Consider the following 26,182-nt stretch of genomic DNA (forward strand, 5'->3'; position numbering starts at 1 on the left):
AATATTTTAAACAATAATAAATAAATAACATTTTAATATTATTTTTATTATTTTTTTTTAATATATATTTTATTGATTTTTTTTTTTTTTTTACAGAGAGGAAGGGAGAAGGACAGAGAGTTAGAAACATCGATGAGAGAGAAACATCCATCAGCTGCCTCCTGCACACCCTCTACTGGGGATGTGCCCGCAACCAAGGTACATGCCCTTGACCGGAATCGAACCTGGGACCCTTCAGTCCGCAGGCCGACGCTCTATCCACTGAGCCAACCCGGTCAGGCTTAATATTATTTTTAAAAAATTAAATCTAGGGGAAAAATTGTAAATGTATAAAATGTTCATTAAAATGACTAAATCAATCAATTAAATTATTTTAATTAAAACAATGTTTAGTAAATGTGATTGACCAAATTGTTTGCTCCAGAATATAGTTTCTCAATGAAAATTCATTAGTGCCAATGTGAAAAACTCATCTAAATGTAGAATTAAAATGACTTTGGAAAAAAAAAAAAGAAAAGAAAGGAAGAAAAAAAAAAAAGAAACTCAAAGGAGGCTAGTCGCTAGGGAGAGGAAGCCCTGCGTTGCTACGTGACGTCATTACCCGGCGCCCACAGCGACGGTTTCCGGGCTGGGCTGTGGGCGGCGTTCTGCGGAATGGGGTCTTGGCAGCGTTGGCTGCGTTTTGGTGGGGTGTCGCTCCGGGGTGGTGGCGGGGCCTGTGTCCCGCTTGGGGGAAGCCACTCGGTGTGTCGGCGCCAGGTCCGTGGTGCAGCCGGGCAGGGCGGGGGGCGGGACGGAGCTGCGGGGCCGCAGGGCCGCAGGTGCCTGGCGTTGCCTCCCGCCAAAGGCTCGCCGGAGCCCCTGGGGTCCCCCGCCCCCGGGCAGCTCGGTGAGACCCCGGCGGCTGGACGTCCCCACGTTCCATACAGGCCCCAGTAGGACGAGGCCGAGGTGTGGAGGGACCTGGACCGGATGGTTAGAACATGCCTGTGTGACCTGCACGTTGCTTTCTTAAGCCTCGGTTTATAGTTAGAGAAGGAACACACGTGGAGGGTTCCACTCCGTAAAGCGGCGCTTGCTTCCCGTTTTTAACGTTTGGGTGTCTTGACAGATAAGTCGGCTTAGACACGTGTCTCTTGGATTGTGATCAATAGCAGTAGGTGAATTGCACTAAAGGCCTAACTAGTAGAAATGAATAGAATTGGACTGGAAAAAAAACCAAAACGAACGCCCTTTTAATCACAAACTCCGAATCGTTTTTACTTTCACAGCATGATAATAAAGATGGCTAATTTTAAAACTTTTTTTTTTTTTTTTAAGTTATCTGGCGCTGAAAATGAGACCCTAAAACAGAGAAGAACACAAATCATGTCCCGAGGACTTCCAAAGCAGAAACCAATAGAAGGTGTTAAACAAGTGATAGTTGTGGCTTCTGGAAAGGGTGGAGTTGGAAAGTCTACAACAGCAGGTATTAGAGGATATTAATTCTAATCTCAATTAGGAACTAGTGACAACGGGCGAGTGCACAGTATTAAAATTGTAGATTTGTTTTTTAAAAGTTGGTAGTTGTGAAGTTCCTAATAGCTGGTTACTTAATAAATGTCAGGAGTTGGTAGTGATTAGGAGCTCAGATTTTGGAGTTAGACAAAACTTGGTAGATAGCCAGGCCTTTGACTCCTTAACTGAGGCAAAGGTCAAGTTGCCCATCAGATCTTTGGTTTATTTAACTGTAAAATGGCAAGGATGACAACTTTTTTCATTAGATGGTTACATAAATTAAACTGAACACTTAGCCCAGTGTCTCCTACATAGTAAGTGCTCAGTATTTGGTTACTGTTATTATTTTAAAACCATCTATTGACTTTAATACTGCATTATATTTCTGTTCTTTGGCAGTCTTTTCCAGTCATTTTCCATTTACATATAGTTGTACATGTACTTGTAATGAGATTGTTTACATTACTGTGACCTTTTTTATTTAACCGTAATATAATTTTCAGCATTTATAAAGTGAATATAGACCTAATAGTTGAAAATGCTTGAAAAGGTTTAATGTAATTATTTAAGATATAATCTAATCTTTATATCTTTTATATTAATATATTGGAGCAGAGAATATATATATGTTTTTGTGGTGGCTCTTCTTAATTTATTGTAGATTTCAGGGTGACTGAAGTGCTGCTTTTAGTACCCATAAAAGAATGCAACCAGAAATAGAAGAGTTACCATCCCAAACTAATAAACCGATATTCCCAAGTTTTTTTTTTCAAAAGAAACCTCTAATTTTAAAAAGTTAATCCAGTGTAATAATTTTAAAAGGTAACATCCCTTCTCCCAATCCTACTCAACAGAGTATTATTAATTTGGGGTCATAAAGTTCTCATGTCTTATTGTTGCCTCGTATTTAATTTTCAGTCATTTCAATAGGAATGGCTGCTAATTCAGGTCTTAGCTAACCTATCTTTTTTTGCAGTTGATTAAAAAAAATGATTACCTTATTTATATTTCACTTTGTTAATTTTGGTTTGCTTCTATACGGAAAAGATCTTTAAAATTTGTGGATTTCCTCCTTCTCCCAGATTATTAACCTAAAGTTACAACATATATATATATATATATATCTCAAATTCTTTATTTCTATTGAAATTAATGACATTTTTGAAATAAGAAGGGCCAGGTACAGAGTTCTGAGACTGTCACTAGAGATCTGTGTCTTGACTTAAAGCCATATGTAGTAATTCCTAGGTCTTAGTGGTTTTATAGTTGTACAACTAACAATAAATTCAATTATATAGCTTTATTAGTTCATTTACCCTCCCCCTCATTTTTACCTGAAGGTAATTGTAAAAGAGTTTTTCAGATGTTTGAAGAAATTCAGATCTACCAAGTATTGTGGTGATGATAAACCCTTAATTTACTATTTAATACATAATAAACTGTTAATAAAATGATTAGTTAGTTAGTGACTGTTCTAAAGAATTCATGCTACATCTGACACATTTTTGCTTTCCTAAGGGTCTACAATCCATCTATTTGATATTTTGTTTTTAAAACTTAGAAGCTCTTAGTCTTTGGTTCTAGAATGTACCTCTTTTTAAAAAAAATATATTTTTATTGATTTCAGAGAGGAAGGGAAATGGAGAGAGAGATAGAAACATCAATGATGAGAGAGAATCATTGATCGGCTGCCTCCTGCACATCCCCCCTACTGGGGATCAAGCCTGCAACCCCTGGCATGTGCCCTTGACTGGAATCGAACCCAGGGACCCTTCAGTCCACAGGCTGATGCTCTAGTCACTGAGCCAAACCAGCTAGGGCAGTGGTCGGCAAACTGCGGCTCGCGAGCCATATGCGGCTCTTTGGCCCCTTGAGTGTGGCTCTTCCACAAAATACCATGTGCGGGCACGCACGTACAGTGCAATTGAAACTTCGTGGCCCATGCGCAGAAGTCGGTTTTCGGCTCTCAAAGAAATTTCAATTGTTGTACTGTTGATATTTGGCTCTGTTGACTAATGAGTTTGCCGACCACTTTTTTTTTAAAATTCAGAGTACATTTATCTGTTTTCAGTGGTGTGAATAATTTTGTATGCTCTGTGACTGCCTAGTCTGGTTAAAGATGTAAGTTATTTTCATGATGATAGTCATGGTTTTATGCAATATAATTTTCTGGGTCTATAGGCTAGCACTTTTTTAAAGCTGGTTGTTTATTGTTTTTAGTTAGAAGATTACCTATTGCCATGGAATGTAATAGCATATAAATAGGTAAATGTATGAGAAAATGTATAGTATATGTCACAAGTAGGTGTTTCAGTAAATTCCCTTTGCTTTCTTTGTTAATGTTATACCACCTGTCCCAAACAACTGGCCTATCCTTTTTCATAACAGCCCTATCTGCATATATAAGCCTTAGAAATAGGTTATTTCTATGTAACTCTGTTGTTATTATATTTATTTCCCTTATATGTCTTTATTCTTGTCCCAAACGATCTGAAAATACTTCCCATTTGAATGTGTATGCTAGAGATAGTTTGGATTAGAATGATAACATTTGATTAATACAAACATGCTCTGTGATCCTATTGTATAAATATTGAAAGACCCTAACATTAAAATGAATTAACCTCTGATGGTTTCCACTTAATGTTGGATTATGTTTAACCTATGATGTACTTGAAATTCAGAATTACTTTATAATTTATAAAGATTAAGTTATCAAGTGCCATGCCCTAGGCTAAGTACTTTACATACAATATTTCATATAATTCTCAGAACAGTTATGAAATAGGAATTATTCTTACTTTATAGAGGCAGAAACAGACTTAGGGGCTAAAATATCCTATTCAAGGTTACCTAAGAACGTGGTGGAACTGGGATTTGAACCAGGCCTACCCAGAAACCTATGCTCTTAACTACTTTAAAGGAAACAATCTCAGCATCATTTATAACATCGATTTGTAAGGAATGTGATCCATAGTATGAGGGTCCATTTATCAGTCATGGGAACATCTTTATTGCTGGTCTAAAGGTGGCTTTCAGACTACTACTTTCCTCCTTGCTAGTCTTTGGGATTCACTAGAATAGACCGTTTTCAGACCACCTTACCTTTTACCTTCTTCCCTTTTCTTTGCACAGTGGTTCAGCCTTTCATATATGTAAGCATTGTGAGTTACATATTTAGAATTCCTGCATCACTCGCATTTATTTAAAAAAAAACAATATAATCATACCCATTTTTATTTATTAAAAGGTAGATATTTTTTGAAAATATGTTTTTGAAAATAATTAAATATATATACCATTAACATAGTTTTTAAAAAACTAAGTAGATTATTTAAACAAAATTGTAACAGATTATAAATGAATTATGTGAAATTTTAAAAAGCATCTATTATGTTGGAATCTTACTTTTGGGGTCTTTTTTACTTCCTGAATTCTCTCCATGTCCTTGTAAAAAACATATAAGGAAAATATATTAAATGTTTTTGTGCTTTGGTTATTACATTGCAACTATTAAGAGGAAAAATGAATTTTAGTAGAAGAAAAGTTACTAAATTTAATTACTTTTTTGTTTCTTACAGTTAACCTTGCACTTGCACTAGCAGCGAATGATTCGGTAGGTGTTCATTAATAGAAATATTAATTTATTAAAATGTTTTTTAAGGCACTGATAAAGAGCATATTGATGTTTTTCATTTATTCTGTCAAAAGCTACTAATGCTGCTCTAGTAATTTGCATGTCTTTAAGGAACTCAAAAGTCTGCTATAATCACTGGTTATATTTAATAACACTAATGAAAATGAAAGGGGACCCCTAGTCACAGAATTTAGGCAGCCTCTAGAAACTAGAAAAGGCAAGGAAATGGATTCTTCCCTAGAGCTTCCAAAATATGTAATTCTGCCAATACACTAACATTAGCTCCTTGAACCCATTTTGGACATCTGTGATAATTTCTTACAGTAGAAAAAGGAAACTAGACAGGAAGTCCATTTTCTTAATTCTTGACTTTCCAAATATGTCTTTATTTTGCCTTCATATATGATAGCTTGACTAGATGTAGAATTCCAGGTTTAAAATAATTTCCTCTCTGAACCTTGAAAAAATATTTCATTTTCTTCTACATGCTAATGAAATGTCTGATTAGCTAGTCTGATTCATATTGCTTTGTAATAACCTATTTTTTTCTCCTCAAAGCTTTTCGAGTTTTCTTTTTGTTCTTTGAGTTTAGAAATGTCACAAATATGCATCTAGTTGTTGGCTTTAAATTTTTTTTACTTGCTTGGAAACTGGTTTTTTTGAGCTTAGGACAAATTTTTTTATTGATTACTTCTTGTGATGTGTTTGTTCTCTCTCCAGAAACCTATTAGGTAGATATGGACCCTTTATGCCAGTTAATTTTTCTCTCATATTCTCCATCACTTTGTCTTTTGTTTTGTTTTTTAGAAGATTTCTTAGACTATTTTCTGCACTGCTATACTAGGTTTTAGTTGTTATTTAGTCCTAATTTTTTTAAAATTCAGAAATTATATTTTTTCCAGTTTTTCAGAACTATTTTTTATTTTCCAATTGCTGTCCCTACCCATTTTAAAAAAATGGTTGTATTATTTGTTTGAATCTCTCTGAGGATGCTAGTTAAAATTAATAAAGAAATATTTTTTTAATGAGCATTCTATTTACTTAGCATGATGGTTTTCATAATATGGCACCCCCATAATGTGAATGTTGATATGTTTGAAGTTGTCCCAGAGGCTACTTACACTATCTTCATATTTTTGGATTGTTTTTTCTTTTTGCTCTTTTGGTTGGGTATTTTTTGCTTCCTTATATTTCAAATTGTTGATTTGACTCTCAGAGTCCTCTACTTTTCTATTGAATCCCTGTATATTATTCTTTATTTCAAACATGCTTAATTTCTGACTGGTCCTTTTCCTTTTTTTTTTTTTTTTAGCTTTCTAGAAGATTCTCGAGTAACCTTATAACTGTGGGTTTGAACTCTATATCCAGTAGTTTGCTTTTTTCCATTTTTTTTCACTTGTGACATATTTCTTTGTGTCTGCATTTTGGCTGCTTCCCTGTGTTTGTTTCTATGTATTGAGTAGAGCTGCTAAGTCTCCTTGAGTTGGTAGAGTGGCCTTGTGTAGTAGGTGTCCTATATGGCCCAGTGGCTCAGCCTCCCCCGTCACCTGAGCTAGGAGCTCTAAGTGCACCCCTTTGTGGGCTGTGAGCACAGTCTTGTTGTAGTTGAGACTTGATTGCTGTTGGTGTTACTGGGAGGAATTGACCTCTAGGCCAATTGGATGTGAGGACCAGTTGTATCTACAATGGGAGAACTGCTGTGTTGGAGACACCCTTTTGGGGCATGACTTGCTTCAGTGGGGCTTTGGTGCTCACTGAGTCTGTCCCTTGAGTGTGCTGCTTATGAATGTGTAGAGTTGTAATCTGGTATGGTCTGACATTGACCACTGGGTACACTGGCTCTTGGGTCTCCAGGGAGGTGCAAAGTCAGCCACTGCCTGGGGCCACCCAGCAGGAGCTACAGAAAGATCTGAGATTCCTCCTCTTTGTATTGGGTTTAGAAGTGTCCAGATGAGGCCAGCTATGAAGCAAGGCAGGCTGGTGCTGGTACTGGTTCTTGGGCCTTTTATTGATAAGTTTGGGACTCCCTAATCTAGCTGCAGCTTGTTTGAGTGATTTTAGCCTGAGCAAGGACAGGCCATTCATATGCAAAAGCCGCTGTTCACAGCTTGGGTGGGGTTGTAAATTGGATGAGGCGGGGTCTTAGGGAATCGCCAGGGTGGAGCAAACAGAAATGGCTGCCAGTCAGCCCTGCAACTGGGGAGGTCCCAGCATAGGAACAATAATCCCTATAAGCACCTCCATCTGGTTCCTGCCCTGAAACCAATTCCTCCTTGCCCTGGTGTCTGTATTCTCCAGAGCCTCACCTTGGTGCTGGAGCTCAGAGGAAGTGGGAGCTTGTAAGTTCAGTTCGTGGTGCCGGCCTTTTAAGAGGAACAGCTGGGTCTCCAGCAGCCTCTGTGTCACTGAGCCCCAATCCACACTGGTTTTTACAGCCAGTTGTTCTTACTGCCTGTAGGGACTTCTTTTCCCAGCTCTGGGACCCTGGGCTGGGGGTCTGGTGTGGGGCTGGCACCCCTTGCTCCTCCAGGCAGCCTCCACATTAAAAAAGCGGCACACATGGGTGCCAGACCAATCCTTTCTGTGCCTCTGCACCTCCTACCAGTCTCAGTGTGCTTTCTTCTCTACTTCTCTAGTTGTAGGATTTCCATTCAGGCAGCTTTCTGGCGGTTCTGGATGATGGTTGTTCTGTATTTTAGTTGTAATTTTGATGTGGTTGTGGGAGGTGGTGAGTACAGGCGTTTACCTATGCCACCATCTTTTGGATCTCTGTGGTTATATTTTTTATTTAGTTGTAAACTATTTTTTTCTGTTATTGTTTCAATGGGCATTTGGGAAAGAAGAGAGAAAATCATGCATATTTAGTCAATGTTGTTGAAGTAAGAGCCAATAATACATTAAAAATAATTTTTATTAGGATACTTAGTTACTTAGGGGAAGGAACCCTATTTTTCTTAAAGAAGGGAGGAAACAGAAAATTGAATGGGTGGTAGGGTAGATTCATTTGGGGGATCTTTATTTTGGTTATTTTAGCTAAAGCTGAGTCTTAAGACAATGGAAAGCAGCTAAGTAATAAGGAATCAAAGGATAAAAAGAATAGTTTAAAAAGGGGTTTATTCCTTCATGTTAAATGCTCCTAGGCTTGATGAGATGGTAGCTCAGAAATATCTTTTTTCTCTCTCTCTTTTTTTTTTCTTTCATTATATATTCAACTTAATATAATGCTTTATATTAAGTTGGCAACAAGAAAGGAAAAGGAGTAAGACTTTCCCTGGGCCACATCTTTAGAAAGCATTGAGTATCCTTAAGTGTTTTTGTTTTTTTTTAGTATATATTTCTTTATTGATTTCAGAGAGGAAGGGAGGAGAGGGAGAGAGATAGAAATATCAATGAAGAGAGATAATCATTGATCAGCTGCCTCCTGCATGCCCCCTACTGGGGATCGAGCCCACAACCTGGGCATGTGCCCTTGGCTGGAATCGAACCTGGGACCCTTCAGTCCGCAGGCCGGCACTCTATCCACTGAGCTACACTGTCCAGGGCTTAAGTGTTTTTAAACATGTTTATAGAATCTTCCTTAGGAAGGTCTTCAGTATTCTCTGATCTTGAAGAAGGTATTTTTTTGTTTTTTATTTCTCAGTATTTTGTTGCAAAGTTAGTGTAGAAATTAAGAAGAAAAAAGCAAGGAAATTTGAGTAGTATATTGTGATAACTCAAAGATAATCTGACATAATACAGTATTTTATGATTGGCTACTGTCTTCTGTTTAATTAATTTAAATACACTTAAGAAAGATCAATTTTATATAGTTTGTATTCTTGGTTAATAGTTTTCGATTAGGGATTAGCATGTTTGGCTGAAACTGGTCTGCCAGCAGATTATCTACAATAGAAAAGAAGGGCTTTTTTGATGTTAACCCTTTGCACTCGCTTGCTTTTTTCTCGATTCCTTTATTCTAATGCTAACCGTGTCGAGTCACACTGGACATCCGAGTGCAAAAGGTTAATCCTCACCTGAGGATACTTTTTCCATTGATTTTTAGAGAGAGTGGAAAGAAGGTAGGTAGGTAGGTAGGAAAGGATGGAGGGAGAGAGAAAGAAAGAGAGAGGGGGGGAGGAGTGAAGGAGGAAAGAAGAGAGAGAGAGGAAAAAGGGAGAAAAACATTGATGTGAGACAGACACATCGATTGGTTACCTCCCCCACGTGCCCCAACCCAGGTACCTGCCCTTGACCAGGAATCGAATCAGCAACCCTTCAGTGCTTGGGCCCATGCTCTAACCACTGAGCAACACCAGCCAGGGCAAGAAGGGCTTTTCTATATGACTTATGTATATCTGGCATGATCTTGTACTCTGTATATCCCAAGTGAAGATTTTATTAATATTACACTTCTTCAGAGGACGTGTTTGGTCTTTAGGAGAAACTCAAGGTTCCTCTCAGCTCTTCTGTTTGCCTGAACTGATAAAGATGGCTTAGGTCTAAGGACATTTATTGGGATATGGTATGAGGTATGTTGCTTTATGGGGTTAAAAACTCAAGTTAGGATGATGTCTTTGTAGTCTCTGTAATGATTTATTGCCATGGAGTCTTAATTCCATGGAGCTTATATTGACTGACCTGCTTCTCCTTAGTCTAACTTTGCGTAAGACCTTGCTAACTCGTTTCTCCTATTTTTTCCATGGGCTGGTGCTTATCCTTTTTCATCATTGGAGTAAAAAGATGAAAAAGATTAGGTTGTAGGCCTAGGGCAGTGGTCGGCAAACTCATTAATCAACAGAGCCGAATATCAATAGTACAACGATTGAAATTCCTTTTGAGAGCCAAATTTTTTAAACTTAAACTTCTTCTAAAGCTACTTCTTCAAAATAGACTCGCCCAGGGCGTGGTATTTTGTGGAAGAGCCACACTCAAGAGGCCAAAGAGCTGCATGTGGTTCGTGAGCCGCAGTTTGCCGACCACTGGCCTAGGGGAAACAGGTCTAAGAATTATTTATATTACTTTTAATGTTGTCCTTACTAATCTCTAAACTGGATTGTGTAAACAGTAGGGTGGGTGGCCGGTATGAAAAATAGTCCATTGGGATGTGAGAGGGAAATTTTTTTATTTGTATCTTTTATGTTTTTTATGTAAGTTTTATAATTTATACTATATTAGTATAGTAGTTCTAATATAATTTATAAACGAATATGTTAACACTAGAGGCCACTCACTTGCCTGCCTGATTCCCCCTAACTGCTCTGCCTGCCTGCCTGATCGCCTCTAAATGCTCTGCCTGCCTGCCTGCCTGATCGCCCCTAAATGCTCACCTGCCTGCCTGATCACCCCTAACCCTTCTGCCTGCCTGCCTGATTGCCCCTAACCCTTCTGCCTGCTTGCCCGATCGCCCCTAACCACTCTGCCTGCCTGCCTGATCACCCCTAACTGCTCGCCTGGCTGCCTGATCGCCCCTAACCGCCTCTGCCTTGGCCCCCGCCACCACAGCTTTGTCCAGAAGGTCGTTCGGCTGTCCAGTCTAATTATCATATTATGCTTTTATTATTATAGATATTTGAGGATATATGCTTAAACATTTTTACTGATAGCCTTGCATTATCAGAAAAGTTTGGATGTCATGGGCCTAGGGAAAAGGAATTTCTGGGCTAGATCATATGCCCATTTTAAAAGAAGACTATTTTGTAGATTGAGGTGAAGGCCTTATAGAAATAGGGTGTGGATTTTCCCTGCCTTTTCCTTGCCTTTTATACTTTACTTTGAGGTTGTAGAAGTTAGTATTGCAGAGCAGAATGCCTGTTATGCATCTAGAAATTATATGCAGTGTTGTGTTGGAGCTTGCTTATGCTTGCTTTGTGTGAGCTGATAGTTAAATTTTTAGGAATTTTGCAAACCAGTTGATATCATGTTAGCTTGAAATAGGCCACGATGGGAGTAATTAAACCATGAAAATTGGCAAATACTGAAAATCAGACTTTCCATCACATTCTGAGACAGTTGTTGAACAATTACTGGCAAACCACCGTCATGCATATTTATAATCATATTTCTTGATTTTTCTTTTTTCTATCTTCTTAACCGCCCTTATTATGGATCTTTTTCTTCTACAGTATAAATTTAATAAATGGGTGAGAAGAGCACTCAGACTGTGAGAGGAAAACATAAAGGTCACCATTAATAAGCTCTGTGAGATTCCTAAGTTAGTTCATTTCAGTGCAACAGGCTTTTTTAAAAAAATTTTTTTCTTTATTGGTTAAGGTATTACATATGTGTCCTAACCCCTCTTCCCCCCCGCCCCAACTCATGTCCTCATCCCCCTGGTGTCTGTGTCCATTGGTTAGGCTTATATGCATGCATACAAGTTCCTTTGGTTGATCTCTTTTGTTGAGCATCTATAACACTAATTGTTAGACACTCTGGGAATATAAAGAAAAATTGTGTGTGTGTGTGTGTGTGTGTGTGTGTGTGTGTGTGTATTTTGGTTATGTATAGCTGAATTAGGTTCAATAATAATTCTGTGAGTTAGAAAATGTTAATTAAAGCAACACTTAAGATTTTATTGTGCTTCATAATGGACAAATTATGTACTATTAAAGGTTTTATAATGTAGTGAAGACAGAGGATGATAAATGTCTTAAAATAATGAGATATATTAAAGGTCAAATATAGTAGTGTATCTGTCCAAGATGACTAGTTTTTATTCCAGAGAAAAGCAGTCTTTTCTTTTTTATGAACATAATTATATTTGATTTTCTCAGAAACCTGTGATGGCAGTGCATGTAATACTTATCAGTTTTACAGTCTTTATTGATTCTTGCCCTATCCTTATCCCATTTCATCAGCCAGCAAATGTCCTTATTTCTGTCTCTCAATTGTTTTACCAATGTATATCTTTCTATTTCCATTATTCCCACTCTAATTAAGGCTCATTACTTCTTTTAGGCTCAATCATTCATTTATACTTCAAGTAGTTGTTGAGTGCCCAATTCGTCCCAAGTACTTTGCTAGTTAGAGGGTATAGAAATGAATGAGACACAGTCCCTGCCTTTGAGAAACTTACAGGCTGGCACCACTGCTCATGCTCAGATCTGTTCAGTACGTAATGCCAGATTACTCTTACTAAAGCATTGTTCGTATTACATTACTCTCCTGTTCAGAATCACTGCTCAATGCCTTTATGATTTAAGATCTGACTCTCATCTACCTTTCTGGGTTTATCTTCAGCTCTTCTTCTGAACGATCCCTGTGCTCTAGCCAATCTGGGTTACTTTCCATTGCTAGCTTGTACTTGATAATTTACAGCCTTTCTTCTACATTTATATTGGAGTGTTCACTTCATCTTCAGCTTTATCTGTTCTGTCTTCCAGGCTTGCTTGTATGGCTGTACTGGTTATATCCTGCATAAGGGTGCTTCTTGAGGGGGTTAAGTGATGACAGAAATCCATGCTACCCTCTTTGTCATGTGCATCTGCAGGCTGCATTCTAATTCACACAGAGGCACTATATGAGCTAGTGTGAAGGGCAGCTTAGTGAAGTGCTCCATGAATACCCCCCAAGTGAGGGTCATTTTCCATCTTGTGAAATCCAGTAACACTGTTTATTTGTATTATTATTATTGTACCCATTTTGGTAATTTTCATGATAACAATATAACTAACATTTATTGAGCATTTATTATATGTCATGACATGGTTCTTAACTCATTTACTCTTTATAGCAACCATATGGGAATGGATACTATTGTGATCCTTGTTGTAGATAAGAACTCATAAGTACCTGGAGGCTAAGTAGTTTGCCTAAGGTCACCCAAGAAATAAAGGGCAGAGCCAAGGTTTGAATACCAACCTAGATCCTGTGCTCTTAACCTACTTGGTATACTACTACTGTCTTAGCTAGATTCTTATGATTAATAAATATGTTCTCTTTATCCTTGGCTGTTCTTAGCAGCTAGCACAATGTTTTAAGACTTAGGAAAAACATAATCTATGTTTGCTACTTTGATGAATTTAGTGCATAGACAGGTTTCACAGTATGTAAGTGCAAAGTTTATTTTGCTTTGTTTTTCAAGGACTGGTATGGGATGGGAGGGCTTGTTGTTGCTTATTTGCTTATGCATTGTTTTTTTTCGTGCTTTTTAAAAGATGGTATACTCCATGATTATATTTGGCCCTCTTTTCATTTTATACTCTTTATCCAGTAATTTCATCTTTTCCCACTGCCCATTTACTACATATGTGCCCTTGTTCCAAATGCATCACTAGCCCGGATATCTCCTGGAGACAAGACCTGTGTGTCTAGTTGTCTATTATAGATGTCCACTTAAGGGCTTCATGAGCCTTCAAACTCAACATGTGTAAAACCAAATTCTTCTTCTTCCTATAACTTTCTTTGTCTTACACAGGTATGTTGTCTAAATCAGTCACCTTGTCCTGGTATTTCTACCACTTAAAGCTTTCTAGAATATGTGCTCTTATTTTGTTCCTTAATGCCACTGTCTTATTCAGACCCTTATAATGGATCTTCTGTCAAGTGACCCTTGCTCTCTATTTTCTTTGCTGTGGGAAAAGGACTAACACTTCCCATATTATTTTAAAAGGGTTTACTATCTCCTGTGCTAGTCTATGAACCTTTTGAGGGCAATGATTTTGGTTTTATTCCTTTTTTTAATCCTCAGTGCCTAGTCCAGTGATGGTACATAGTAAACTCTTGGGAGAAATGTTGGTAATGACAGTAGAACATGTTAACTGAAGAGTGGTTGTGAGTATATGTATATTTGATATATATGGCAAATTCGAAGTGTTGGATAAGTTGTCTATAGTTTGTATAAAGGCTGAACTATGCCTTTTTTTCCTAAGAAATGAAATAATTAAAGTCTAAATGGGATAATATATGTGGAGTACTTTGCACAATGGCTGATACATAGTAAGTTCTAAATCAGTTTTTAGTATTGGTAGCTAAATAAAAAACTTTTTGTAAGTAATATTTCATAATAAATGTTGATATGCATTTTACTCGACTATTGTAGCAAACTTATATTAAGTTTTTACTTATTTTCCATTGCTAAAATGAATTATTAACTAGAATTTTAATTGGATTTAAAAATGGACAAGGAAGCAGTATTACCTTCAAAATGTTTGTATTTCTTTGGTGATTTATTTTCCCATTTATGCTGATCTCAAAATAATTTGTTTTCCCCATGATTACATAATGTCTTCACACTTATTCTTTCTAGACATGCTGCTTTTTTTTCACAAATTATTATGAGTGCGTGTTTTTTTGTTTTTTTTTTAAACATAGGTAAGATTACCATAAGCCTTTGAAGTTAGGAAAAACTAGGACGTTTTAGTTAAAGACTTAGGTTTTGCAATTGGAAAAGTTCAACTACCTTGGGACAGAACATATTAAGTACCACTACCTAAAACACTTATTTTTCTTCAATAATAGTTATGTATATAGCAGTTAATAGACTAGTTTTTTGGTATCAGAGAGGTTTGGGCTTGATTCTGGCCTTGCCTTTTGTAAACTATATGACTCTTGCTTGTACCTACCTCTTAAGGGTGTGAGTATTAAAGGAGATAAGACATATAAAACACTTAGCACAGTGTCTGCACATAGTACATGCTGATAAAAAACATATTCTCTTTTTATGTTTCTAATTCTTAAATTTTATTTTTCAATTATAGTTTATGTTCAGTATTATTTTGTATTTAAGGTATATAGCATAATGGTTAGACAATCATATACTTACAAAGTGTTCTCCCAGTATTTCAAGGACCCACCTGGAACCATACATAGTTATTATAATATTATTGACTATATTCCCTATACTGTACTTTACATCCCCATGATTATTTTGTAACTATCAATTTATAGTTCTTAATCACTTCACCTTTTTCACCTAGTCCTCCAATCTCTCTCTCCTCAGGCAACCCTCAGTCTATTCTTTGTATCTATGAGTCTGTTTCTATTTGTTCATTTATTTTGCTAATAAGAGCTATTCTTATTAGCTGTTATAACTGTCCAAATGCCAGCATGAACATCCTATCTAATAAAAGAGTAATATGCAAATTAACCATCACTCAGCCACACCCACAAAGCCACACCCACCAGCCAGTCAGGAGCAAATATGCAAATAAACCCAACCAAGATGGCTACAGCCACAGAGAGCAGGAGGGAGGCTTGGGTTTCCCCGGCAATGGAGGAAGCCAAGCTTTCCTCCTGCCCTTGCAGGCCTAGGCCTCCACTCAAGGCTACAAAGTTTCAATGATAGAAGATACATAAATCCAAACAGAAATGGCGGCAGCCACGGAGCTGGAAAGAGCAGGAGGCTAGGGTTGCCCCCGGCGATGGAGGAAGCCAAGCTTTCCGCACAGCCTGGCCAGCCCAGGCCTCTGCTTAAGGCTACAAAGTTTCAATTATAGAAGATACATAAATCCCAACAGAAATGGCTGCCGCCACGGAGCAAGCAGGAGGTTTGGCTCCGCTCCAGGCTACAAAGTTTCAATTGTAGAAGATAAATAAACCCCAGATACCAGGGCCTCTGCTTGGGTCACTGGGGGGGCGTGGCCAGCCTGTAAACCACCACAGGTCCCTTGCCCAGGCCACCCCATGCCCCAAGGGAACCCCCACCCTGATCTGGAACATCCTTCAGGGAAAACCAGCCGGCCCCCACCCATGCACCAGGCCTCCATCCTATCTAATAAAAGAGTAATATGCGGATTGACCATCACTCCAACACACTAGATGGCTTCCCCCATGTGGACACAAGATGGCCACCACAAGATGGCCAGCAGGGGAGGGCAGTTAGGGTTGACCAGGCTGGCAGAGGAGGGAAGTTGGGGGTGACCAAGCCTGCAGGGAAGGGCAGTTAGGGGGGACCCAGGCCTGCAGGGGAGGGCAGTTAGGGGTGACCAGGCCTGCAGTGGAGGGCAGTTAGGGGCAAACAGGCTGGCAGGGGAGCAGTTAGGCATCAATCAGGCTGGCAGGAGAGTGGTTAGTGGGTGATCAGGCTGGCAGGCAGAAGTGGTTAGGGGCAATCAGGAAGGTAGGCAGGCAAGCAATTGGGAGCCAGCAGTCCTGGATTGTGAGAGGGACATCCCCTGAGGGGTCCCAGATTGGAGAGGGTGCAGGCTGGGCTGAGGGACACCCCCTCCCCCCGCACGAATTTCGTACACCGGGCCTGTAGTATTGTTATAATCTGAAATATTAGTTATGGTGTGAATTTGGATTAAATATGGATAAAACTGTGTTTCTCATAATTACATATGGAAATTCTGATGTATATTATACTACTTAGTTCAAGTTCATAAGGTTGGTGTTCATCTTTTTTTAATGCCAGTGTTGTAAAGGGAGAACACTATATTAAATTAGTTTGTTCTTATGTTTTTATTTATTTATTATAGGTTGGTAGTATATACAACAGATACAATTCTTATGAAAAAATAGTTTGTTTCAATAGTATGGTTAGCCTTTTTGAGGAAGGGTACACTATTAGTATTTAAAACATAGTTGTTTTAAAGCTAGAGGGGAGACTGGGGCAGGAGATCCAGAAGGAACAGTTGCAAAATCATTATTTTTTACGTTTTGTTCTTTATTCAAAGGCAATTCTTGATGAGAAGCATGTTGTATAAGTGCATTTAAGTTTACAAATTTTGACATTTACTGAGGAGAGACACAGCAAATATATTTGTAATTAGAGCAAAAGTGTTTACTAAAAGTAAGAATTTCTTTTAGGATAAGAAATGAAAATATTCATTATGGCTGATGAGTTGTTTGCAAATATTTGATAATTGTGATAGCTACATGGAGGGTTTATAATCAATGAAAAGAATGAATAGTTTTCTGATAAATTACTTTTTTTCCTATTCCTTCATAAATAGTTTTGTTCATTCATTCATCAAACATTTATTAAGAGCCTGTCATCTCCTAGTGATCTTCTTGTCATGGGGACACAGAGCTGAAAAAGACCGTCCCTATCCTCATTCTTAGTTAATTTACAGCCTGAGTGACTATTTGGGAAATGGTCATTTCCATTTGGAGAGAGGATCTCTATATAACTTGATTCTTGACATGTCTCCAGTCTACTTCTCATTTGACACAGATGCTTCTTCCAGATCTTTTCTTCTTTCAAGCCTTCTATCCTATTCTAGTGTTTTCTCTCCCAGCACATGATCTTGCCTCCTATTCCATAAAAATGGCTTTTCATTGGTAACTTATTTACTGTTCTCTCCCTCTATCAAGTGTATCTCTGTATTCATCATGATTTCCTTACCCTCCTGCCTCAGAGAAAGAAATGTCAGACCTGATCCCTCTACCAGAACTCTTGATCCTTCATTTCTTACCTTTTCTAGGACTTTGACTCATAAATTCCTTTTGGTTATCTTCAGTTTCTCTACTAATTCCTTCCCTTTGGTCTGTATATTTTCTCATCTTACTCATACACACTAAGAAATATACATGTGTATTTGTTGGTTGCTGACTGAATGAATCAGTAGATCTTTTTTAAACCCTGGATTCTCTCAAACTTCTTCCTTCTGTTACTTTCCCATTATAGCTGTACTTGTGAGAGTAGTCTACACTGGCTGTGTCAGTTTACCCAGTTCTGATTTATTTCTCAACCTCTGTTAAGTTGACTCCTTATTACAAGTTATTGAATTTCCTCTGCTAGTTACTATGTCAAATACACATATTTATTCTCTTTCTCTCTTGAATCTACTTGATTTCCTGCTGCATTTGATAGTGCTGACACAGAGAATATTTGTCTGGCTTTTACAACATCATTCTGTCTTGAATCTTCTCTCTTTCTCTGACATTTTCAATGTTCTCTCTAACTCTTTATATCACTCCATTCCTATACATTCTTATTTTTCTTTCTCATACTTATCTATCTTTCTCTTGTCTTCATATGCTGCTTCTTCAGCATCTATTTCTTTTCTAAAGTCCAGACTTTTATTTTCAGTAGTTTACTCAAAATCTCCACTTAGTGTTCTATAGATAGATATGTTAGATTTAGATGATCAAAGTGGAACCACCATAATTTTCTTCCTCTCCAAAACCTGAATTCCTTAATAATTCACTTATATGTTACCATCACCTGTTTCCATTGTCTATCAATGTGTAACAAACTACCCTAAACTTAATGATATAAAGCATCAGCCATTTTATTATGCTCTCAGATTCTGTGGAACAGGAATTTGAACAGAGCACAGTAGGGTTGGCTTTCTCTATTCTATAATGTTTGGGACTTCACCAGGGAAGACTCAGATGGCTAGGTACTGGAATTATATGGAGGCTCTTCACTCACATGCTTGGTGCTTGCACTGGGATGATCTGAAGGCCGAGTTCAGGTGGGATTATTTTTAATTGGTGTGCTTTTCCTGGCCTTTCCAGGTTACATGGGCTTTCCCACAGCATGGCAGCCTCAGTGTAGTTGGACTTCTTACATGTGGCTCAGGACTCCAAGAGTTAGTGTCCCAATGAATAAGGAAGAATCTTGTATTGAAGTACTCATGTGTCTTCCAGATGAAGGGGAGGAGACAGACCTCACTTCCTTTTTATTTTTTATCTTCACCTGAGGATATGTTTATTGATTTTTAGAGAGGGAGGAAAGAAGGGAAGGAGGGAGGGGGAGAGGGAGACACACACAGAGAGAGATCAATTGGTTCCCTCCTGTACACGCCCGAACTGGGGTTCAAACCCACAACCTAGGTATGTTCCCTGACTGAGAATTGAACCTGCAACCTTTTGGTGTATAAGACAATGCTCCAACCAACTGAGCCACCTGGCTAGGGCCAGACCTCACTTCTTTTTAAAAAAATATATATTTTTATTGATTTTAGAGAGGAAGGGAGAAGGGGTGAGAGATAGAAACATCAATGATGAGAGAGAATCATTGATTGGCTGACTCCTGCATGCCCCCTACTCGGGATCAAGCCCACAACTCAGGCGTGTGCCCTTGACTGGAATTGAATCCTGGGCCTTTCAGTCTGCAGGCCAACGCTCTATTCACTGAGCCAAATCAGCTAGGGCCAGATTTCACTGCTTGATGGGAGGAATATAAAAAAATAATGTGGCCATGTTTAAAACCACCACACCAGATCTGCCGATTTCCTGTTTAGAAATCTTGATACCATCATTATCTTTCATTTCACTCATCCCACTTCATTTTTATATATTAGTCACTAAGTGCTGGCATTTTTATTTTAAATCCTCACCTGAGTATATTTTTTCCATTGCTTTTCAGAGAGAGTAGAAGGAAGGGAAGGAGAGGGAGAGATTAACATCTGTGTGTGAGACACATTGACTGGTTGCCTCCTGCACCCATCTAGGGGTGAACTCAAGCCAGGTTCATGCCCTTGACCAGAAATTGAACCCAAGACCCTTTGGTGTGAGGGCCACTGGGAAACGCTAGCCAGTCCTGGTCTTTTTATAAATTTGAGAATTATCTCCTTTTTTCTATTTTATGAACCTAGGTAAGATTTTTATCATCTTTTACTTAAGAGTTTTCTGTAACTTCTTAATTGGCCTGTATAATCTCTCTCATCTTGAATTAAGTGATTCGTCATATTGATTGTAGGATAGTTCTTGAAGGGCTCTATCCAAATTGCTGGTCTTAGTTATTAAAGGTTGGTTCTAACTAAATTTTCACTCCATTTGACTTTGCTTCAACTGCTCCTTTGCTTTGACTGTCTTCCTTGCCTCTTTGCCTAGCCCCTTTTATTCTTCAGGTCTTATTTTGTTTGTCACTTCCACTGTGAAGCTTTCTTAATGGTTTCAAATAATGTCACTTCTTCTATCAGTTCATATATTTATCTCCTATATTAGAGTGACTGTAGCTTCCATGAGATCATGGACTGCACCTTAAATCATCTGCCTCTGTTGCCTGGTCCATTATTATGTATTTAGTAAATGCTTGTTAGGTTTGAATGAGTTACTGGGCTTTCTCAAATGTCTGTAAAATTACTAAGTAGTCATTTATTGCATTGGGAGAATTATGCTTAGAGAAGCTTTCAAATAAGGGAGTTTATATTCCATGCTTCAACATTTTCATTTAAGTTAAAACAGATACAACAAAACCCCAAAACTTATATTTGAAACTAGATGCCCGATGCACGAAGATTCGTGCAAGAATGAGCCTTCCTTCCCCTGGCTGCCGGCACTGCCGGAGCTGCCTTTCTGCCTTCGCTCTGGCCCGGAGCCACTTTTCCGCCTTCCCACACTGCCCAGAGGCCTGGAGCGGCTGGGGCAGTGTGGAACGTCTGCGTCGTCACCATGGCAACAACACAAGTATCCCGCCCCCACCACTCTGCGCCTGAGTATGCAAATTAACCCGCCATCTTTGTTGGGTTAATTTGCATACTCCTGATTGGCTGGTGGATGTCACAAAGGTATGGTCAATTTGCATCTTTCTCTTTTATTAGTGTAGATATCATTCTTGTGTGCCAGAAAATTTGGGGAAGTGGACAAGTATTAGATTTAAAATGAGCTTTTTTAAAAAATATATATATTTTATTGATTTTTTTTTACAGAGAGGAAGGGAGAGGGATAGAGAGTTAGAAACATTGATGAGAGAGAAACATTGATCAGCTGCCTCCTGCACACCCTCTACTGGGGATATGCCCACAACCAAGGTACATGCCCTTGACTGGAATCGAATCTGGGACTCTTCAGTCCACAGGCTGACGCAATATCCACTGAGCCAAACTGGTTATGAGCTTTGATAAGATTAAAGGCTATGAGAATAAAGTTGAAATCAAAATAGTATTGTGTTTTTGGTTGTGGCATTTTAAAGCTTTAAATTTGGCCTTGAAATATTTTATATTAAAGATTTCATTCCAGCCTGTTAGTTTTTGGTCAGGAACATGTGATCGGTCATTTTTGGCAGTTGCACTTTGTGAAAGGGCTGGGGTTAGCACTGCTGTCAGAAATGGGTCAATGAGTGTTCAGATGAATGAGAAAAAACTTTTAAAGAGGCTTTATTTATTGTTGGTGTAATAAGACGAAGTAATTATAAGCTTGAACCTCTTACCATGTTCTTGCTTCCTGGAACTTCATCCCTCAAATGCTTTGCCAAATTAACCACTTCAATCAATTTTACCGAAAATGGATTACTGTTTTAAATAAGTCTTTAGATATTATTCTTAAGAAGTCTCCTCTCTTTTGTATTCCAAAAGGACATAAGTCTCCTTTGTACTTATGTAAAAAATCTTAAACTTCTGGTTTAAGAGAGCAGGCTGCTTGTTCTAAATACAGCGAGTGATAAAGTATAACTGCCTATTTTCAGCTGAGCTGGAAGGAAGAACTCTATTCTACTGTTGCTTTAAAAAATGATTTTATTACTGTCAGGACAGATAACAAGCTAGGATTTTCTAAGAGCAATAAATGACAAGTTGGTTTCCTGCCTGTGGCTCTTAACCAATGTAACATTCTTAAATTAAGGTGGGAAAGTACTCAGGTAGTCTTTGCATGCAGTTTAGATCCCCTGCATGGATATAGGGTTGCTCTGTGTTTAGATTTTTCCTGAATTGAACAAGACACATAAGATTTCTTCAAACCCTGGAACAGCATATAGCTCTCCAATTTGTGCTGGAATGTTATCTGGACTGTGCTGGGGTTCTTTGCCAGTCACCATGGAAACTGACCAAGGCTGTATCTAGTCCTATTCTTTGGGCTGTTTGGGGTAGCTTAAATAAAAGATGATGACCAACATATTTAATCCTCTTTTCTACATATGTATTTTCTTTCAAAAATGATTAAAAATAGCTTACTTAAGAGAGTATAGGGTATAGATGGATCATATTTCTGTTAGGCTATTTAAAATGTTCTGTGTAGCTGAAGAATATTCCTGCCAAGAATCATTAATGAAAATTTTCATTTTGTATGGGCATAATTCCATTGCTTTGTAATTTTTTCTGTTGGCCTCTGTGCTTATATATGCAACAGAATGACAAATGCTAAATTTTCATTTGTAATGGAGAGGACATGCCATAGAAATTAGGGCATGGGCATTTTATCATTCCATTGCCCAGTGAAATATGGCTTAAGTTATGGTGTCAGAGACATAAAAGTTAAAAGCATCTGTAAGGAATTAAGTATTTAGATATTATAGACATCTAATAGTACACCTTTTAAAATAACCAGCAGGTAGCTAAAGTTAGGAAAGGCTTTATACGTATGCTAATCTTTAGAAGTCTGAACCTTGACAACCGCTCCTATTTCCTTGGTGAGGAACTGGTGAACAGGGGAGGAAGATCTGAGCAGAAACTATGTGAGGAGTTGCCTGATGCTGATAGAAGAGTCTTTTTAAAATTAATTAATTTAAAAAATTGAGGTGACCTTCACATTGTTAGAAGAATTTTGTCCTGTGAACCACATTGGTGGCATTGGTCCATTTTCAAGGTCTGACTCTGATAAAAAGGCAAAATGAGAACTTGGATGATTGAGGTTTCCTTTAGTTGTTTCAAATAACATGATTTCCTTTAATGTCCAATGAGGCCTGTTTCTATGAAATAAAAATGAAGGTATAGTACTCAGTGCTTCTACATATATAGATACTTGCATTCATTTATTCATTCAGGTACTTACCATGTGCTAGGCACTTTTCCAGGTCCCAGAGATAGAGTGGAAAAAAAGTCCAAGTTCCTATTTTTAAGGGGTTTATAGTCTAGTACAGTGATTTCTACCTTTTTCACCTCATGGCACACATAAACTAATTGCTAAAATTCTCTGGCACACCAAAAAATATATTTTTTGCTGCTCTGACAAAAAAGGTATAATTTTGATTCATTCACACTGGACGGCTTGTGTTGGCTGTTGTCATTTTTCTATTTGACAATCTAAGGGAGAAGAGGTCAGTGCCCCTCACTAAACAGTCACAGAGATAGAGTAGGAGAGTCTTTTTAAAAAATTCTTGTGGCACATTGGCTGAAAATCTAGTGAAAGAGATATAGTAAGTAAATATATACTGTTAGGTAGTAATAAGAGTTATGAAAGCTAATAAAGCAGTGTAAGGAAATAGAAAGTGATGGGAGGTGCTATTTTAGATAGGGTTGTCAGAAAGGGTCTCTCTGAATACATTTGAGCAGAGAGATCACAGGGAGAGCCTGAGGTGGATCAACTTGGATTGTTGAAGGAATAGCAAGAAGGTCACTATGACTAGAGTAGACTAGGGCAGTGATGGGCAACCTTTTGAGCTTGGTGTGTCCAACTTCGCCAAAAAACTGAGCATAATTCGGGTAGTGTGTCACTTTGAGGAAAAAACTAACTCCAAGACTCTAGTCCAGTGATGGCGAACCTGTTACATGCGTGTCAGCACTGACACGCGTAGCCATTTCTGATGACACGCGGCCGCATGCTGAGGATGAAACATTTGCTGCTCCTGAGGATGAAACATTTGCGACTAGAGCAGTGATGGGCAACCTTTTGAGCTTGGTGTGTCAAACTTCGCCAAAAAACTGAGTATAACTCGGGTAGTGTGTCACTTTGAGGAAAAAACTAACTCCAAGACTCTAGTCGCAAATGTTTCATCCTCAGGAGCAGCAAATGTTTCATCCTCGGCATGCGGCCACGTGTCATAGGTTTGCCATCACTGGACTAGGGGAATGGTAGGCAGTGGCATGTCATGCCAAGCCTTATAAACCATGGTGGAAATTTGGACTTCTTTTCTTAGTATGATGTGATTGTTTGATCAGGACAGTGATGTGGTCTAATTTATTCCTTAAATGATGTAGCTGCATTGGTAGAGCATGGGCTATAGGGAAATAAGAATGGAAACAGGCAGACTTGCTAGTAGCTAATGCTGAAATTTAGGCTAAAGACAGTAGCTTGGACTGTCATCTACCCTGGTAAAGGTAGTGATAAGTACTTAGGTTCCAAAAATAATTTGAAGATAGAGCCAGGAGGACTTCCTAGTGAGTTGGATGTGGAAGGTGAAGGAAAGAGATGGTTTCTTGTTTTTCTTTTTGTGTATAGTAAAATGACTTGCATAACATAAAATTTATGTTAACCATCTATAATAATAAAAGCATAATATGCTAATTAGACTGGACGTCCTTCTGGACGTCCTTCCGGATGACCTTCCAGACAAAGCCGGGGCTGCGAGGGAAGCCCGGGTCCTGGATGCCTGCTGATGGCCGGAGGGAAGCCCAGGTCCCAGGTGCCAGAGGGAAGCCGGTGCCGGCATCCGGGGGACGGAAGGTCTACTCTTGCACGAATTTCGTGCATCAGGTCTTTAGTTTAAAATATTTTTTAAAAGTTTATTATCTTGAGAGAGAGAGAGAGAGAGAAACATTGATCCTCCCCCCCCACTTATTTATGCATTCATTGGTTTATTCTTGTATGTGCCCTGCAATCTTAGTGTATCAGGATGATATTCTAACCAACTGAGCTACCCAGCCAGGGCTTAACCATTTTTAGTGTACAGTTCAGTGGCATAAATGCATTCCCACTATTATACAACCATTACCACTATCTATCTCCCCAACTATTTTGTTATCCCAAACTGACACTGTATCCATTAAACAATAACTCTGTTTTCCCTATTCCTAGCCGATAACAGTCACAATTCTACTTTCATTCTCTGTGCCAGGTACCTTATATAAGTGGAATCATACAATATTTGCCGGATTGTGTTTGGAGTATTTCACTTAGCTTAATGTTTTCAAGATTAATGTTGTAGCATGTATCAAAATTTTAGATTTCTTGGGTTTGGTTTAAGCAACTGTGAATTGTAGTGATATTTCCTGAGATGGAAAAGACTTCTGAAGAGAGGTTGGAGGTTAAAATTAGTTCTCTCTACACACGTTAAGTTTAAAATGCTTAATAGACACCTCTGTGGATATGTTGATAAGTGCAGAGCTCAGAGGAGAAGTTGGGACTGGAGATTTAAATTTGGGTGTCATTAGACTCTAGGTGGGTGTCATTAGACTATAGGTGGTATTTAAGACTGTGGAACTGAATAAGATCACCTGGGAAATCAGAGTAGATTTTAGAAAATGGTCTGTTAACTAGTAGTACACTTTATGGTTGTGATAAAGGAATAGACATATTCCAAGACTCATCTAAGTTGATAAAACCACAGAGAGTTTTAAAAATTGACATTTGTTTTAAATGTTCTAATTGGTATAGCACATTGGTTTTAAGTGGTTGTCTGCTTGTTATTTTATTAGTCAATTCCCTTACTTTCTTTGGCTTAAAATAGTGGTAAGCTTTGTTCTCTTTGGAATTCTCTGAGGAATTAAAAAAATAATTTGTGTCAGGATGAATTGGGTACTGACTAAAATGGTTACTTCAAAAAGCTGCATAGCATAGAATTTTATCATGGTAGGGAAAATTTGAAAAGTAATAGTTATCAATGATAATAGGATAGAGGGGCATTGTTTATGAAGGGAGTATTTTAGTGAGCAAATACCAGCTATGCCTGAGTAAAGGTGGCACTCACCCAGGGGCAGGACATTTTGGGGTAAATTTGTGTACTTTTAAAAAAATAAACAGCAGAGAGTCTTTTTAGTTAGATCACTGGTCTCTTTTCTTTTCCCAAGGATTACATTTCAAAAGAAGGACCAGAACATTCTGATGGGGTGAAGTGGGAGTGAAGACATACTTGGAATAAGAGGGATGTTTGCAACAATACTGGGTAGAACTTTCCTTAGACACTGTGCTTCATGGACTTGTTTCCAAGTACTTAACAGATCTTAATATTATTTGTTTCCGTCTATTTGATGAGAACTGCTCAGCAAAGCTCCCAATTTTGTCTTACAATGATCACACCACAGAGCTTGTGAATATTAATTCTTTTAAAATAATTTTCTCCATTATAAATAATACATGTTTGTAGTATTAAATCTTTGCAAAAGTAGTCTGGTAGTATACATTATTTTTATAATGGAGAAAAAAGGCTTTGATTTCATATTACTAAAGGATGTTATAAGTAATCAAAAGAAAAAGAAACATTTGAGAATCTAGAGAGTTTACCAAGTGTCATTTTTACAGGAGGAAATTGAAGTCAGGAAAGAATAAACTTGCTTGGAAACAAGTCCTATAAATGGAACTCGAGTAGCT

General features: G+C 38.2%; 1 protein-coding gene across 1 annotated transcript in view; it reads left to right on the plus strand.

Moving 5' to 3' along the window:
* Positions 1–654: 654 nt before the first annotated feature.
* Positions 655–26,182, plus strand: part of NUBPL (NUBP iron-sulfur cluster assembly factor, mitochondrial) — a 292,427-nt gene continuing 266,899 nt past the window's right edge. The window contains exons 1-3 of the mRNA XM_054716520.1: positions 655–759; positions 1,321–1,468; positions 5,079–5,113. Coding sequence (XP_054572495.1) covers positions 655–759; positions 1,321–1,468; positions 5,079–5,113 — 288 coding nt within the window. The remainder of the gene's footprint in view (positions 760–1,320; positions 1,469–5,078; positions 5,114–26,182) is intronic.

This window comes from Eptesicus fuscus, chromosome 5 (genome assembly GCF_027574615.1).
Source record: "Eptesicus fuscus isolate TK198812 chromosome 5, DD_ASM_mEF_20220401, whole genome shotgun sequence".
In the NCBI taxonomy this organism is placed as follows: domain Eukaryota; kingdom Metazoa; phylum Chordata; class Mammalia; order Chiroptera; family Vespertilionidae; genus Eptesicus; species Eptesicus fuscus.